General features: G+C 38.8%; 1 protein-coding gene across 4 annotated transcripts in view; it reads left to right on the top strand.

The window, feature by feature from the left end:
* Positions 1 to 15,547, top strand: part of NIN (ninein) — a 119,208-nt gene that overhangs the window by 42,972 nt on the left and 60,689 nt on the right. For all 4 annotated transcript variants that reach the window (XM_083349960.1, XM_083349962.1, XM_083349961.1 and 1 more), the window contains exon 5: positions 5,638 to 5,807. In XM_083349960.1, the coding sequence (XP_083206086.1) occupies positions 5,638 to 5,807 (170 nt within the window). The remainder of the gene's footprint in view (positions 1 to 5,637; positions 5,808 to 15,547) is intronic.

Genomic DNA, 15,547 nt, shown 5'->3' with positions numbered 1-15,547 from the left:
AGGACCAAGGTAGACGTGATAGCAGTGTTCCAATATTTGAAGTGCTGCCACAAAGAAGAAGGAATCAACTTATTTTCCAAAGCATCTGAAGGCAAGGCAAGAAACAAGGGATGGAAGCTAATCAAGGAGAGAACCAACCTAGAGATGAGGAGAAATTTTCTGATAGTGAGAACAATTAACCAGTGGAAAAGATTGCCTTCAGAAGTTGTGGGTGCTCCATCACTGGAGGCTTTTAAGAAGAGAATGGACAGCCACCTGTCTGAAATGTATACTCCCTACTTGAGCAGGGAGATGGACTAGAAGATCTCCAAGGTCCCTTCCAACTCTGATATTCTATATTCTATATTCCTGTTTGTAGGACATAACCCCAACCGTATTATGGGACAAGGCAGATGCAGATGGAAAAAGGAATTTAGATTATAGGAAAGGGAAATTGTGGTCTGAACAATTATTTTCATATACAATGTATGAATATATGGGAAAGGTTTGCTTGGATTGCTGGACAATTATCAAATGGCTGATTAATAACTGTAAATTGCTAAGTGGGGCGAAAACTACCACTTATAGGATGCTAATACGGGAGCATGGCACAATGCTTCTTGTCCATTATAAGAATTGTGGACAGAAAGATGAGAGACATACAAGCTTTGGGAGAGGTCACCTTGTGCCCTTTTTTTGCGCAGAATAAAAGTTTTTACGGTATCCACTCTGGTGTGGTCTTCATTAGGTTTTCACACACTGGGCAGTAATTCAGAGTTTCAGGGATAACATCTGCATCAGTGTATTTACGGCATTTATATGGCCACCTAACTCAAAGCAATGTGACTCTGGCCAGTGTAGAAGAATTTGTTTAAAATACCAGCTAAGCCATAATAGGTGGGGTTCAGCAAGGCGACTGCAGTTTACAAATTATGTGGAAGATACTTGCCTATTGATGTGGGTTATGTTGTGACCGATTTCAAACTTTGCATGAGGCCACAATATTGGTTTGATTTTGATTGGATGGGATAGATGAACCCTACTTATTATGGCTTAGCTTTGATTCTGAATCAGATTGTGACAACTTTTTCAACAACTCATAGATTAAAAAATACTTGGCTTAATTTAATGCATAAATCGAGATGATATGTCCAAGGGTGATAATTATTAAGGGCATGTTGGCACCATTTAATGCAACTTTTTGTATATATTCACTGAATAAAACCTCGAATACTTTGAAGCAGATGTGATTCTGTAGTGCCCTTACATATCCATAGAATCTCCTCTACCATCCTAATAAGTTTCCCTCCAAAGCAAGATGGAAAAAAAACAGAATAGGACAGAGAGAATCTGCTGTTGCTAACATACCAGAGATGATAGTGGTAGGGAAGCAATTGCCAGCAGCCCATCTTTAATGGTAATGATAAGGTTTGCTTTTGTTCTTTTGGGTCTTATTTAATCAGCTTGACTCATTTCTGATTTTTCCTATCTGTGTGTTTCATCCTATGGCTTTTATGCCCAGACTCCCAGCTGCAGGAAACCTTGTTAAAATTGCCTTCTTCAAACACAAGCTCTCGCTTGCATTCCCCAGGGTTTGTAATATGTATGGATGGGGTAGAAATCCAGGGGAAATGAAAAAGGGGTTATCAAAGGATTTCTGTTCCTGTGTATTTTATAATTCATTGCATAGCTAACCTAAAGAATACATTTTCACTAACAAGGTCTTGAGCAGAATCTGTATAGAAAGGATATTCAAGACGACATGAAGAGGCTGGATCTGAGTCCCTAGTCCGTTCCTTGGCATGTTTAAACATACTTCTTGCTACTTTGCTTTAAATCCCTACAACCTTCATCAGGATTCCCTTAAAATCAAATGTCATCTAATTTTGAATCACATTTTAATCATCAGCATAACCACAGTACATGGCATAAAATAACTGGTATTTTGCAGATGTGTATTCAGTGTACTTTAAAATACACTTTTTTGGTGAAGTAGTTCATGCACTTTGGTATTTTATTTAACCTCTGGAATTGAGAATGCAGTCGTTTTAACACCGTAGTCAGTTTTCTTTTGCACTGTCATGTTTAATAAAACTTTACTATCCCCCATGTTTTTTGTTCGAGCTGTCAGTGTCATTTAGTATTTATACAAATCTCAATTAAAAGCTAAAAATAAGACTAAAACATTTAGAGCAGATGGGAGATTAAAGGATTGAGTAAATAAAAATGCATTTGCTTAATGCCAAAAGGACAGAAGCTTTCAGGGGTTCCAGGATAAGACCTTAATGTCTGATGTTGGATGAAATTGTTGGTTAGTCCTACCATTTATTAAAGAGGGGAACTTGCCTCAGGCAGCAGATTCTGGGAAGTAGTAATGATGTATCAGAGGATGCTACTTGCTACCTTAAGTAGCATGGCAAGAAGTGAGAGTCAGTTTGGTCTAGTAGTTAAGGCACCAGACTAGAAACCCTTGAGATAGTGAGTTCTAGTCCTGCCTTAGGCACAAAAGCCAGCTGGGTGATTTTAGGCCAGTCAATCTACCTCAGCCTAGCTCACCTCACAGTGTTGTTGTTCGGGGGGGGGGGAGAAAATCGGACGAAGAGAAAGGCATGTTTTCCACCTTGAGTTATCAATAAAAGAGGTGTGTGTGTGTGTGCATACATATATAGACAGACTCTGTCCCATCAGCCACACTGATGAAAGATGTATTGCCATATGGACAAGGAGAGTATAATACTACCTTTTATCTTGGATTTGTATTTATATGTAGATCTAGTCTCTTATTATAATAATATAATGTAGTGTAGCATAATGTAATATAATATCTTATACCGCTGTCTTTGGCTTTTATTTGACACTGAGATATGTAATCGTTCCTTCAGGATCAGCAATGATATGAGAATTACAGAAAAAGAGTAAAGAATAGTAAGCCAAAGAAATTAAATGTATGAAATAAGAAAAAGACAAAGAAAGGAAATACAGCTATACCTATTTTACAGCTAAGGTATTCATTACAATTCACCATACTATTCCTAAGTATTCTTGTCACTCATGCTTGCTTTCCCCATGTCTGTAGATCACTGTGTATGCCTTTTGTTCTTTCAACTTCTCATTTTTCTTTTTCAGAATCTCATCAACAATTTTCATTTTTGAATTTTTCAATTGTCCTTCCTCAATATATTACTTTTCTTTCATATATCTGCTTGATGAGTTGATCTTCATTTATTCAGCCATTGTGTACAACCAAACCACTTCAGTGTATTTCTTTCATACCAGTCACTCCTATATTCAATTGGTATTCACATAGGACTAATTCATTTTGTAGTTCAATTCCACAAAATTCTATGGCAATCTGTAGCCTGATTATATTCATTCTTTTCCAAACAGCTTCCACCTCTTTTTTGTATCCACTTTCCATTCATTTTGTTGGGAGATTACTGACTTTTTTTCAAAACGGGAAAAAAAATATCTTCCTGAAATTGCTCTACATTCATTCTTGTTTATTTCACTTCCTTCTCTTTCTTCCATGTCATTTTTCCCCCCAAGATCCTTTCCCCCCCCAATTTTGAATTTCAGAGCAGCTGTTCTGTAATATTGGTAGGTCCTTTTGCAACACAGAATGAGCTAAGCACTAAAATAGTATCTTTGCAGAAGATATATTTCACAATGTCAACCCGTGTATTGTGACATTATTTCCTAGTATTTCTCATTTTGAGACCCAAAGGTGCTTTTTTCAGGAGGCAACTGGACTTTCTTGTGTTTATGTTTCCTTTGAAAACGTTTCACTTCTCATCCAAGAAGCTTCTTCAGCTCTGACTAGATGGTGGGGTAAAAAGGTAAAGGTAAAGGTTCCCCCACACATGCGTGCTAGTCGTTTCCAACTCTAGGGGCCGGTGCTCATCTCTGTTTCAAAGCCGAAGAGCCAGCATTTGTCCGAGGATGTCTCCGTGGTCATGTGGCCGGCATGACTGGACGCCAAAGGCGCACGGAACGCTGTTACCTTCCCACCTTAATGGTCCCTATTTTTCTACTTGCATTTTTATGTGCTTTCGAACTGCTAGGTTGGCAGAAGCTGGGACGAGTAACAGGCGTTCACTGTGCTATGCGGCACTCGGGATTCGACCCGCCAAACTGCTGACCTTCTGATCGACAAGCTCAGCATCCTAACCCACTGAGCCACCGCGTCCCCTAGATGGTGGGAAGGATTTATACTGCTTGTAGACAGATGGTCATTTGCATTCCTTTAGAGAGTCGTTGAAACCATTTTGGATGTTTACCTGTGTCCTCTGGGTGTCCTGAGTGGTGCAAATGTGTGTGGAGCCTTCTTGGCTGCAGGATGTTTTCTGCCCCTGTGTACCTTCACTGTTGGAAAACAGGCATGGGCTGTTGGGGATGATTCTGTGCTGTCTGAATCTCAAACTGAAGCACAAATCACTCCTGTAGTCCTTCCACTCCCCACCATCTAGTCAGAGCTGAAGAAGCTTCTTGGGTGAGAAGTGAAACATCTTCAAAAGAAACACAAGAAAGTCCAGTTGCCTCCTGAAAAAAAGCACCTTTGGGACAACCATACCTGGATGACTGAGAATCTCCATGGACCGCCCTCTCATTTTGAGAGACTTAAATGCCCAGAATCAATGCATTTCCCCTACACTCAACATCTGACATTTTTGTAGAGAGAGGGGCAATATATTTTGGCCGGCAGGTAACAGAAGGAGACATCCAATAAAATAAAGCTGGGAGGAAGGGAGATTCCCTCAGAAAGTACCCTGCGATACAGATGTTATGAAGAAGTGCCAGCTTATGAATTAGCTGCAAGTGATGCATAAAAAAAAGAAGGGCCAAAAGAAGATAAAACTTTGCATTAGTATTTTTCCTGCTTATTTGATAGCATGGGTGATGAAGAACTCATTAGATGTGCCTGGGATTGTGATTTCTCCAGAAGTTAAATTTTGTGTGAGATTTACTACAGTAGAACGGATTGCAGCAAAAGCAATATTTTTTTCAGTGCTCTTTCATATGATACGTTCCTTCAAATTAAAAAAAACTGGCACGGTAGAGGGAGAAACCATCCTTCTTCATTTGAAGAGATTTGGCTTACTTTTTACCATGCCAAGGCTCTGCCCCAGCTTGTATTCCTACAAAGCAGAGGTGCCCACAGAGGGGTGGTGAAAAAAATCATTATGGGAACCACTGCCATACAATGGAAAGCCAACACATTGTGAACACCCCTGAAGAAACTACAAGAAAAATAGGACCAAAATTGCTACCTTGGAATAACTTTCTCCACTGTGGTATTTTCCAAATGGCTATACTGACTGTAGATGAGAGGTGTTACACTTCAACCCAACTGTAAGCGGCCAGGTGAACAGAAGACTTGCATTAATCTATCTATATTCAATAAATAAATTGTATAGGGCCACCTAGTTGATTGGCAATTCAGAACAGTTTCTGGCAACCCTTTGTTTCTCAACCTTGGCCGCTTGAAGATGTGTGGACTTTAACTCCCAGAATTCCCCAGCCAGCAAAGCTGGGAGTTGAAGTCCACACATTGTCAAGGGGCCACGGTTGAGAAACACTGATGTAACCCATTTGCTATTGCAGACAGGCTACAAACCAGTCTATGCTGTTCTTAACATCATGGATTCATCTCATCTCTAGATTCTTCACCTGAAGCCCAGCCCAAATACATCAAGGATGGAAAGCGCTATGGGAGGCGGTCCTTACCAGAGTTTCAGCAAACTGTGGAGGAATTTGCAGAGGTGACAGTGATTGAGCCTTTGAACAACGATGCTCTCTCATCCCGTCTCTCCAGCAATGACTGTGATGAGGTAAGGATTTAAAAGCAAGCAAGGTAGATAAAGAGAAGGAAGACTGGAATTAAGATTGAAAATCCTTCTGTATGCATATGTGCAACGTGTTTTAATGTTTCTTTCAAGAATTATTAAATTGTAAGATATATGGACTTCAACTCCCAGAATTCACTAGCTCGCACGCATAAGGTCAAAGTTGCTGAGATCGAGAAACACTGCTGTAGACCATGGGGCTGGAGTTTTGCTACCTAAAGTCCATCTTTGCATACTGCAGCTTGTTGGTTTCTGGCTTTATAGGCACCATGGAAAAGCATATTGAAAATACATTTTAGAAGGAATTCAAAGTGAAGCAGAGAATGCAGAATGTAGAGAAACTTAAGTTGAACTAAAACAACATAATTATGTTGCATTGAAAAATCAATAGATTAGACTGGCATAGGTCTCCACTTCATAAGAGAGGCACAGTTATACAATAGTCTCTGACTTACTAACAGTTCATTTAGTGACTGTTCAAATTTACAATGGCACTGGAAGAAGTGACTTATGACCATTTTACCTTCTGACAAGCAAAGGCAATGGGGAAGCCAGATTCACTTAACAACCATGTCCCGAACTTAACAACTGCAGGGATTGACTTAACAACTGTGGTAAGAAAGGTGGTAAAATGGGACAAAATTCACTTAACAAATGTCTTACTTAGCAACATAAATTTTGGGCTCAATTGTGGTCATACGTCGAGGACTACCTGTACGAAAAAAGAATATTGTGTTAAGGCTGTGAAAATCTAGAAGGGGAGCTTCGATTCACTCCCAGCGTTTGCAGAGTGAGCTATGGTGGCGCAGTGGTTAGAATGCAGTACTGCAGGCTACTTCTGCTGACTGCCGGCTGCCAGCAGTTCGGCATTTTGCTTCTCACTGGCTCAAGGTTGACTCAGCCTTCCATCCATCCAAAGTCAATAAAATGAGGATCCAGATTGTTGGGGGCAATATGCTGACTGTAAACCACTTAGAGAGGGCTGTGAAGGGGTATATTAGTCTAAGTGCTATTGCTATTGCTCATGTTCATTGCATCAATGATACTATTAATCATCCCATTCTCTGCTGTCCCCTTCTCCTGATGATAAAAAGGAAAGCTGATAAATGTGGCAACAGGCAATCAACAGTTAGAAAAAACTGTGAGTTATCCTGATCAGTTACTAGTACCGGAATTGCCATCTTAAGTCTTGTTCTACTTCTAGGTACCTCCCAAAATTCAAGGAGGATGAGCACTCACAAAATGGTGCCAAGTATTAATGGAGCTATGGCCCAGGACAATCACTAGTGGCTTTTAAACTTATGCTGAATTTCTTCTTGCCTTATCTTTGCTTATCCCTTGCATCAAAATGGAATGCAGTTCCAGTTTTACTTTGCAAAGAACATCCAGAGAGGACAGAAGCAAAATAAGAGAACTCCTATTAATGCAGAGAGAACTTTATTAGCTGCCAAGAGTGAACTGCTGGAACTGCACATGGACCAGGAGCTACAGACAGTGATTTATTTGATGGTTATGGGGAAGATTATCTTTGGACAAAGGCCAGAGTTACAACCACTGAGCGTAGTCCTCATGTAACTTTAGGAAAGACAAAGTTGAGCCAAAAGAATATTCCGTAAATGCTTTTCAGCCCAAGTACTAAGTTGCTGCAGTTAAACTATGAGTAAGTCTGATATTCTAATGAAGATGCCAAACTAGGTTTAAGGAGATCCACGGTCTCCTCATAGTCATGGAAGGTTACTATATATGATTTAGAACTAGACAGTCTTTCTCAGCCAACCTACCTGAAAGGGTTGTTCTGGAGAAAAACTAGAAGACATATGCTTTGAGTTGCTGGAAGAAAATAGGATACACATCAAGCAAATAATAAATCTAGCAAATAGAAGAGTAAGAGAAGGAAATAAATGATGGAATGTTCTTTTTACAACCCTATCCATTGTGGAGTTGGAAAGGGCCATTAGGGCATTGAGAAACCTTTGCTCAGTGCAGGAATTTAAATTAAAGCATTCTTAACAGATGTATGCCTGGTTTCCACTTGAATTATCTTCCTGGATAATTGGGTCCATTGTCAAACAGTTCTTATCCTTTGGTATTTTTTTCCTATATATTTGCAGATCTCTCTTTTCTCTCTTCTCTCTATCTCAGTAGTCACCTGCTGAAACATAATCAAGATCTTCTAGAATTAGCACAAAGTCTAGTTAGTTGTCCCAGCAGTGCAGTGGTCAGACAGATGTTATCGGGAAAGCTCACAAGATGATTCAGTGCACAAAACCATGCCTCTGCTTGTTTGCTCTAGGATCCAGCAACCTAAAATATACAGTCTCTAATTATAAGATTTGGCATATCAGTTAGACTATTTGAATGGATTTGCACATGTTTAATTGGTTGTTGGATTGATCTATTGTATGAGTTGGCACAATACTTTTCACAGGCTCATATGCTAACTAAATGGGCTGAATACGCATTATATGCAAAACCACCCCCAAAACTAATCTTGTTTAAAAATAATTTCGTGTAGTATGTTGGGCAAATGCAGCTGTTAAACTGTTAATCTTGCTGAATGTGGGAGATTGGTGTCTTATGATTGTAAAATAGCCGTACAAGACAGCTGGATATCTTTGTCTAGATTCAGAAATTAAGCAAGATCAGCCTGGTTAATACTTGGGTAGAAGATCAATAGAGAAGCCCAGGGCTATTTTTTTAAAATGCAATAGGAGCTGAGCTTCACTTAAAGGCACTTTGCTTTTTTATCATTGTAAAAAGCTGCGCACGTTTCACATGTTTGTGATTGTTTAGGGCATCTGGAATATAACTCCATAATAGGTTCATTACAAAATAAATAATCTGAGCTAAACATAGGCTTTTTGACCTTCTTTTGACCACAAGGCCTTAGAGAACTCCTGTTTTTGCTAAGGATCTGAGATTGGGAATGGGATAATTTTCCTTTTTGCTTTTTCTTTAGAGACAGTCATAAACAATGGCTTCATTTAGCTAGGGATTAACAACCCCTCTGAAAGGAAGATGTGACTCAAGGTCAGTGTGTATGAAGAATGGCTCATTCAATGTATCAAAATGCAAAATATCCGTATGTCTGAGGAATTTTTGGAATCAGCAAGAGTTATATTTCACTAAAGTGCAGTGCAACCAAGACAAGTTGATGCATCCCAAAGGACAATTTATATCAGCTGGGCATGATTTTAGGCTTGTGTCTCAGAGTCTAAAGTCTAAGTGCCTGGACATCACGAAATAACAGCATGGTATCTGTGCATTTGATCATTTTAATTAATGATACATTCTGGGAGAGAAGAAAAGGCTGTCGTGCCGCAGCAGATGGTCGGGTGGAAGAGGGAACTCTGAAAGAAGGGAGGAAAGATTGCATTAAGGAATTCTCAACCACAGATGCTTCTGTAGGTTTTGAGTTTGGTCATTGTGAAACTTTCAGCCATCTGTTCTTTGGGCTAGCAAAGGCTTGGGTCTATCGAACTAATATATTCCTGGAATCTCGCATGGGCAAGGGCTCCCCCCCTCCCTAATGTGTGTGACCCTCATCCAGCTGCAGAACAATAGCTGTCTGTATGAAAGTACCTGGCATGGCTGGGGGAGGAGGAGGTTTATGGTCCATAGAATCCATAGAGAGTGTCCCCTTTTGTCTTAGCTGCAATCTGTTGGCTTGTCTTTGGAGGCAGCCATTTTGGGTTTAGTGACCTCTGACCTCATTTGCCTTCCCTTCACAATGAAGCTCTTGTTGAGTATCGGGTATGGTAATGAGGAAGCGTGTGTGCAAAGGAGATCTGCCAGCTGAGACTGGTGTGGCAGCATCCAGATACAATGGGGGGCCCTTAATCTGAACTGGCCAAGTGGAGATGCTTGTAAAAGAACAGACTTGCCAGAGCTTTGCCATTTGTGCCGATTAGTCATCAAAATTAAGTTGAGGTTGACAGGTGTGTGGCTTGTCCTGCTGTTGATATGAATTTTCAGAATATCACAGGAAGGGTGGGTGTTCTTTGATGAAATACATTTCATAGGAAGATGGCCTGAGCATCATTGTCCAAAAGGGCCCCCAGTTCTTTTCTACTGCTTTATCCATCCTTCTTCTTTTTCAATTGTCCTTAACACTTTTCTTGAATTTCACACATTTTTTCTTCTTCTTGCAGTGTTCTGCTCTGCAAGTTGCAGATATCTAAACACCTTTGGGCCTGTTGGAGGCTTTGCAACTCCCATTACAAACCTATCCAATTGTTAAGATCTGCAAAATAATTTATTTCAAAGATCTCCTCATCAGAGCTCTATTCCACAGAGGCTTTGACAGCTGATGTTGCCCAGGGTGAATTAACATCATCATGTTACTTTACTTTCCTGTAATGTGATGTGATAGGATGTGATGATTTTAAGAGCTAATTTGTTGTAGTAGTTAAGACACAGGGTAGAAAACTAGAGACTGTGAGAGCGCTAATCCTCCTTAGGCAAGAAGCCAGCTGGGTAACCTTGGGCTAGTGACACCCTCCATCCTAGGAAGGATGGCAAACCGTTTCTAAAATCTTGCCAAGAGAACTGCAGGGACTTGTTGTCAGTGGTCAACACTGTTGCCAGGAATCCACACTGACACATAGGCACCAATTTTTTATATGATTTTATTATATTAATTTATGGTTTTAAATTATGTTTAAAATTAAGTATGTTTGAAAACTATGGTGAGTCAATTGATTTTAGTGATATATAAAACTAACAAAGACTTTTGACATGCGGGGAAGGATCTGCTCTTGCATTGCTCCAAGCAATGAATGCATTCCTTTGGGAACTGTTCTCCATGTTCTTTCAGTAGAGTATATTCTATTCTATTCACCCACATGTATTATTTCCCATGCATGTTTCTCAAAGTTCTCTTTAGCAAGATTTATTGAGGTGAAAGAGATAGGGGTAAAAGAATTTCAACATGAAGTATTTTTTAATTCAAAAGTAATATATCTCCATGTGCTCTAGGGTAGAGACTTTTTTATTCTCTTTCTTACAATCTTCCTATGAACCAGGAAAGAGTGGTTTGCAGTTGGTGGTTTATATTAATAGTCTCAAAATTATCTATCTAGTGTCTCTGTCACTAGGCTTTAAACTATTCAGTGATTTCAGAAACTGTTTAGTATTAATTCGAATATATGCTTTTAGTATTTTACATTCTATTTTTGGTTTTGAAAAATAAAGTACTTGCCAAAGTAGAAAGAGAATTAATAAAATAATTTCTGTTTGCATTGACGAAAGAAAAAAAGATTGATGAATAGAAGGAGGAGCTATAATATAAAGCCAAAGATTAAACCATTTTACAGTTTAATACAAACATTATCCTGTGTGAAGCTTGTGCAAAGACTTTATTGTGACTGTTTCCAAAACATTACCGCTGAGAAGACTAGTCTGTTAATATCCAGAATGGTCAGAAGTAATGACATAATATAAGGCGGTGTTTCTCAACCTTGGCAGCTTTAAAACGTAGAGACTTCAAGTCCAAAAATTCCCCACCCAGCATGCCCTTAAGATTGCTAGAGTTGAGAAACAGTGATCCAAGATATGTCTTTCTAATCTCATGCCATCCAGATGGGATGGAATTCATTTCCCTTATTTCTCCATCCACTCTAGACATAATTCTTGCAACAGTTCTCTCATCCATATAAACCTGGGAACAGGGAGAGTTAGGAATGTTGGAATCCTAATTCCTTCTCAGCCTTTTGGATAATGAGTACCAGAAACTATAATACAGAGGTTTTTAAAGGCAGAGGACCTGATCCAGTTTGCACTGTTCTCCTGGTAGTGTAGTAGGAATAAAAATGCCTTAGGCAGCAGTCCCCAATCTCTTGGGTACAAGCAACTAGTTCCATGAAAAACAGTTTTTCCACAGACCGGGGAGGGGGGGATGTCATGGTTTTGCAAACTGCACATGTGCAAATGAAGCTTCACTCACTTGCATGGACCAGTTCGTAATGGACACCAGACCGGTACCAGTCCATAGCCTGGGGGTTGGGGACCCCTGCCTTAGGGCATTAGTACTTTTCCTGGTATTTTGCAACTCTTCCCTCAGATCTGTTGTTCATATAGATTCAGTCTCTTGTTTCTTTTGCTTTGTTTTTCCTAGATGCTGCTTTAAAACTCTGCAACCTAAATATCCTGTTGAATATATGGGCCTTTTTTGCATCTGTGGGTATTAAACAATGAATTACTTCATAAACAGGTGCAGAGGCAGATGTCCTAGACCACGGGTGTCAAACTCACGACATCATATGACATGTCACGACATATCGTGACTATTTTTGCATTGCTGGGGTGGGCGTGGCCTCCATATGTTGCAACCGGCCTGTGGGCCGGCAGTTTGACACCCCTCTCCTAGATGCATTGGGAGATATTTCAGTTGCAACTGTTTTGATGACTACTTTAAAAATAAACCAACCGTTGCCATCACTTGTCACATCAGCGGCATCTTTGCTACTGTCAGATTCTTATAGCTCAGTGCTGTCCGTATGGAATGACAGATGTTGAACCAAAAGAAGAAAAACAAGCTCCCAAATCCTTGAAGCAATCAATTGTTCTAGTTCTAGGTTTGTAGTTACAGAGTCCTCTCTTCTTGTTGCAGTTTGGAAGTAGCATGTGTATTTGAAAACTAGAAATGCATTTGTTTACTCCTCGGTCCTGTCCCTTTGCAAAATGAGATGGGGGTCTAAATCATGCAGGAAAATCTGAGTAAAAGGGATTTTCTGCTGAGGGTGATGAAGTCTCACCTGTCCAATTGCTTCGGTTCATCTTTTCAAAGGATCGTAGAATGACAGTGTGCATTGGTCTCATCCCTTTCTCCCCATGCCTTTTTAATGTAGAAATGGACCTCTTTTCTGCTATATATATGAATGGGGATAGACATGTAAAAAAAACCATATCACATTTGCCACTTAATGCTTTTAGAATGGATCTCATGAAGGAGAAGGACTCAGGGTCCTGATAATGCAGAGACCTTGCCTTGGTATTCAACCCTGTCCTTAGATGGCTTGTTTTCTAGGTGGTAACAGGAACGCCTGGTTGTCTGATTGATTTCTATGGATATTTCCTATTATCCAACTTGTAGTTGTCTGATCTTTCTTTTGTGTGCAGGAAACAAGGGGGGTGGGTATTTACTAAACATCTGTGAACAGCATTGGTATATTTCTATGCTGTAGATCAGCACACATGTACATAATCTTTCTTTTTGTGCTTTCCTCTGTTTTTGTTGTGCTATGAGTTTCTTCTCTTGTATGCTTTTGTCAAGGGAAGAGATGTGATGTTTGTCTATCCATAGGAAGATGTACTTTTTTCCCATGGGACTCTGAAACATTTTAATAGGCTAATTGGAGAAAGGCTGTCTTATTATTCAGGCACTTACATTACATATGAAATACTTGCATATTACATCATTCGTTCATTACTGGCACAATGCCATCATTATGTAATCTACAGAAATGACATAAAGCAGCATAAAATTACACAGTTTGTGTCATGTGTATATGATGTATTAAGCAAATGATGTAAATTCTCACCAAAATTGAGCCTGTCAAATGTAGAGTCTGTTCTGCTAAGATCTGTTAAATTGAATTTACCCTGTATTTTAAATCCATCCATGCCATGTGAAGTTGTATAATCCAGGACTCTGTAATAATCCTGTTTGATTGTTCTATATCCTTTGGGGGAATATCCTTTTACTGCTTATGCTCAGCTTCTAAATAAATTATATAATCCTGGCCAAGCTACATTGGTTCTACTGTTTGTATATTTGCATTCCCAGGACTTCGATTGGGGAGGGGCAAGGAAGAAGGGCATTTGTTGTGGCAAAATGTAGTAGCTGTTCTTGAAAATCTAAGAACACTGTTCCCTGGGCATGTGCCACCTCCTTGGTTTTCCTCTCTGCCAAATGGGAACATTGAAACATTCTTGCATGTCCTAAATGCTGTGGTGACACAGTGGTTGGAATGCAGTATTGCAGGCTAACTCTGCCCACTGCCAGCAGTTCGATCTTTACTGGCTCAGAGTTGACTCAGCCTTCCATCATTCCAAGGTCAGTATAGTGAGGACCCATATTGCTGGGGGCAATATGCTGAGTTTGTAAACCAGTCAGAGAGTGCTATGAAACACTATGAAGCGGTATATAAGTCTAAGTGCTATTGCCAGTGCTAGTAAAAAATGGCACAGTAGGGAATATGCCCAGCATGATTTTTCTTTCTTCTCCAGCCATTTTTTTCTTTTATATCAAGGTTGCCCAGCTTTTTTCTCTCAAATCTGAAGCAGATAATTTCTTGACATGCGAGTCTTTGAAAACAAACAACTTTGAATGAACCTTTATTGTCAAAGTACAACCATGTATACATTGAGATTGGCTGAGCCTCCCTTCGTGCTCCCACCCCCAACTTACAGTGACACAAACCCTCCATCTTATTACACCCTGTGAGCTAATTGCACAACGCACCGGCCTCGCAAGTCAATTATGCAAAGTTTATATTATTAAGTTTATATTATATTATATTAAATTATTTCCCATTCAAAAGCCTAACAGCCCATGGATAAAAGCTGTTCTTCAGCCTTTTAGTACAGCTGGCTATACTCCTATATCTCCTACCCGATGCCCCAATTTAGCATCCACGTTTTTTTTATAGATATTTTATTAGTTTTTAACTATAACAATCTCCAGTGCCTGGTGTACAGCATGTTGTCTTGGTTTATATTTTAACAAGAAAAAAAGGACAATAATAATTAACAATCAATAATAATTAAATTTGATAATTCCATAATTAATATACTAATTAATGATACATTTCTTTATCTTCCCTTCTCCCATTTGTATTCTCCTTCAACCTTAGCCAAAATATAATTCTTAATATTTTCAATATATAAATGATTAGATATAGGCATTTTTATATTTATACAAATAAAAATAATCTCTCTCTATATATAAAACATTTTTTTCAGCTTATATTATTCTCATAACCATCATCTCATTAGTTCAGCATACATTCTATTTTTATAATTTTTGTTTGCTTAAATTCCCTTATATTCAATCCAATCCTTATCAGTCATAATTTCTTCATATTAGTCATCTAACTGTCCAAATTTTCCCATTTAAATATATCCTCCCAATATTTTATATCATGTATTATAAAAATACTATACTTACCTATCTTATAATATCTAGATATAACATCATTTTAACCAGTTTTTATTTCATTTATATATTAATAAAAGTTACATCAACCTACTATTTTGACATTTCATATATTATAAAACATACTATATTACTTAAATCTCTTATCCTTCTTGCTATAAGGCCCCTTTGTGTTCAAAATTCTCTGTTCTTTTAGCCATATTCAAACAAATGTTTATTCACCTAATAGTCCATCTGGTAGAACTAGTCAAATCTCCTGTATCTGTCTCTGGTCTTCTTCTTTTGCCAAGTAATTTTCCAAGTTGATGTATTCCACTTACCCAGAAGTTCCTGTATTTTTACAAACGTTGGGAATACAAAAGATGAAGTAAGTAAGATAAATACTTTCTGTCTCCCAAACTTTGATGGTTCTCCTGATAATTCCATTTTTCTTGTTGTATCAGAACCTTGAAGATTTTTTTCCTGTTTGTGTCAAATTGTAATTCTTGTCTTTTGTTGTTTCATCAATTTGATCAAACTCTTCTGATTTGTAGTCTGCTGTCTGATTTATTCTGCTGTTTGATTTATT

This window comes from Vipera ursinii (genome assembly GCF_947247035.1).
Source record: "Vipera ursinii genome assembly, chromosome: 1".
Classification (NCBI taxonomy): domain Eukaryota; kingdom Metazoa; phylum Chordata; class Lepidosauria; order Squamata; family Viperidae; genus Vipera; species Vipera ursinii.
The sequence above is the reverse complement of the archived record's forward strand: the minus strand, read 5'-3'. Positions and strand labels throughout refer to the sequence as shown.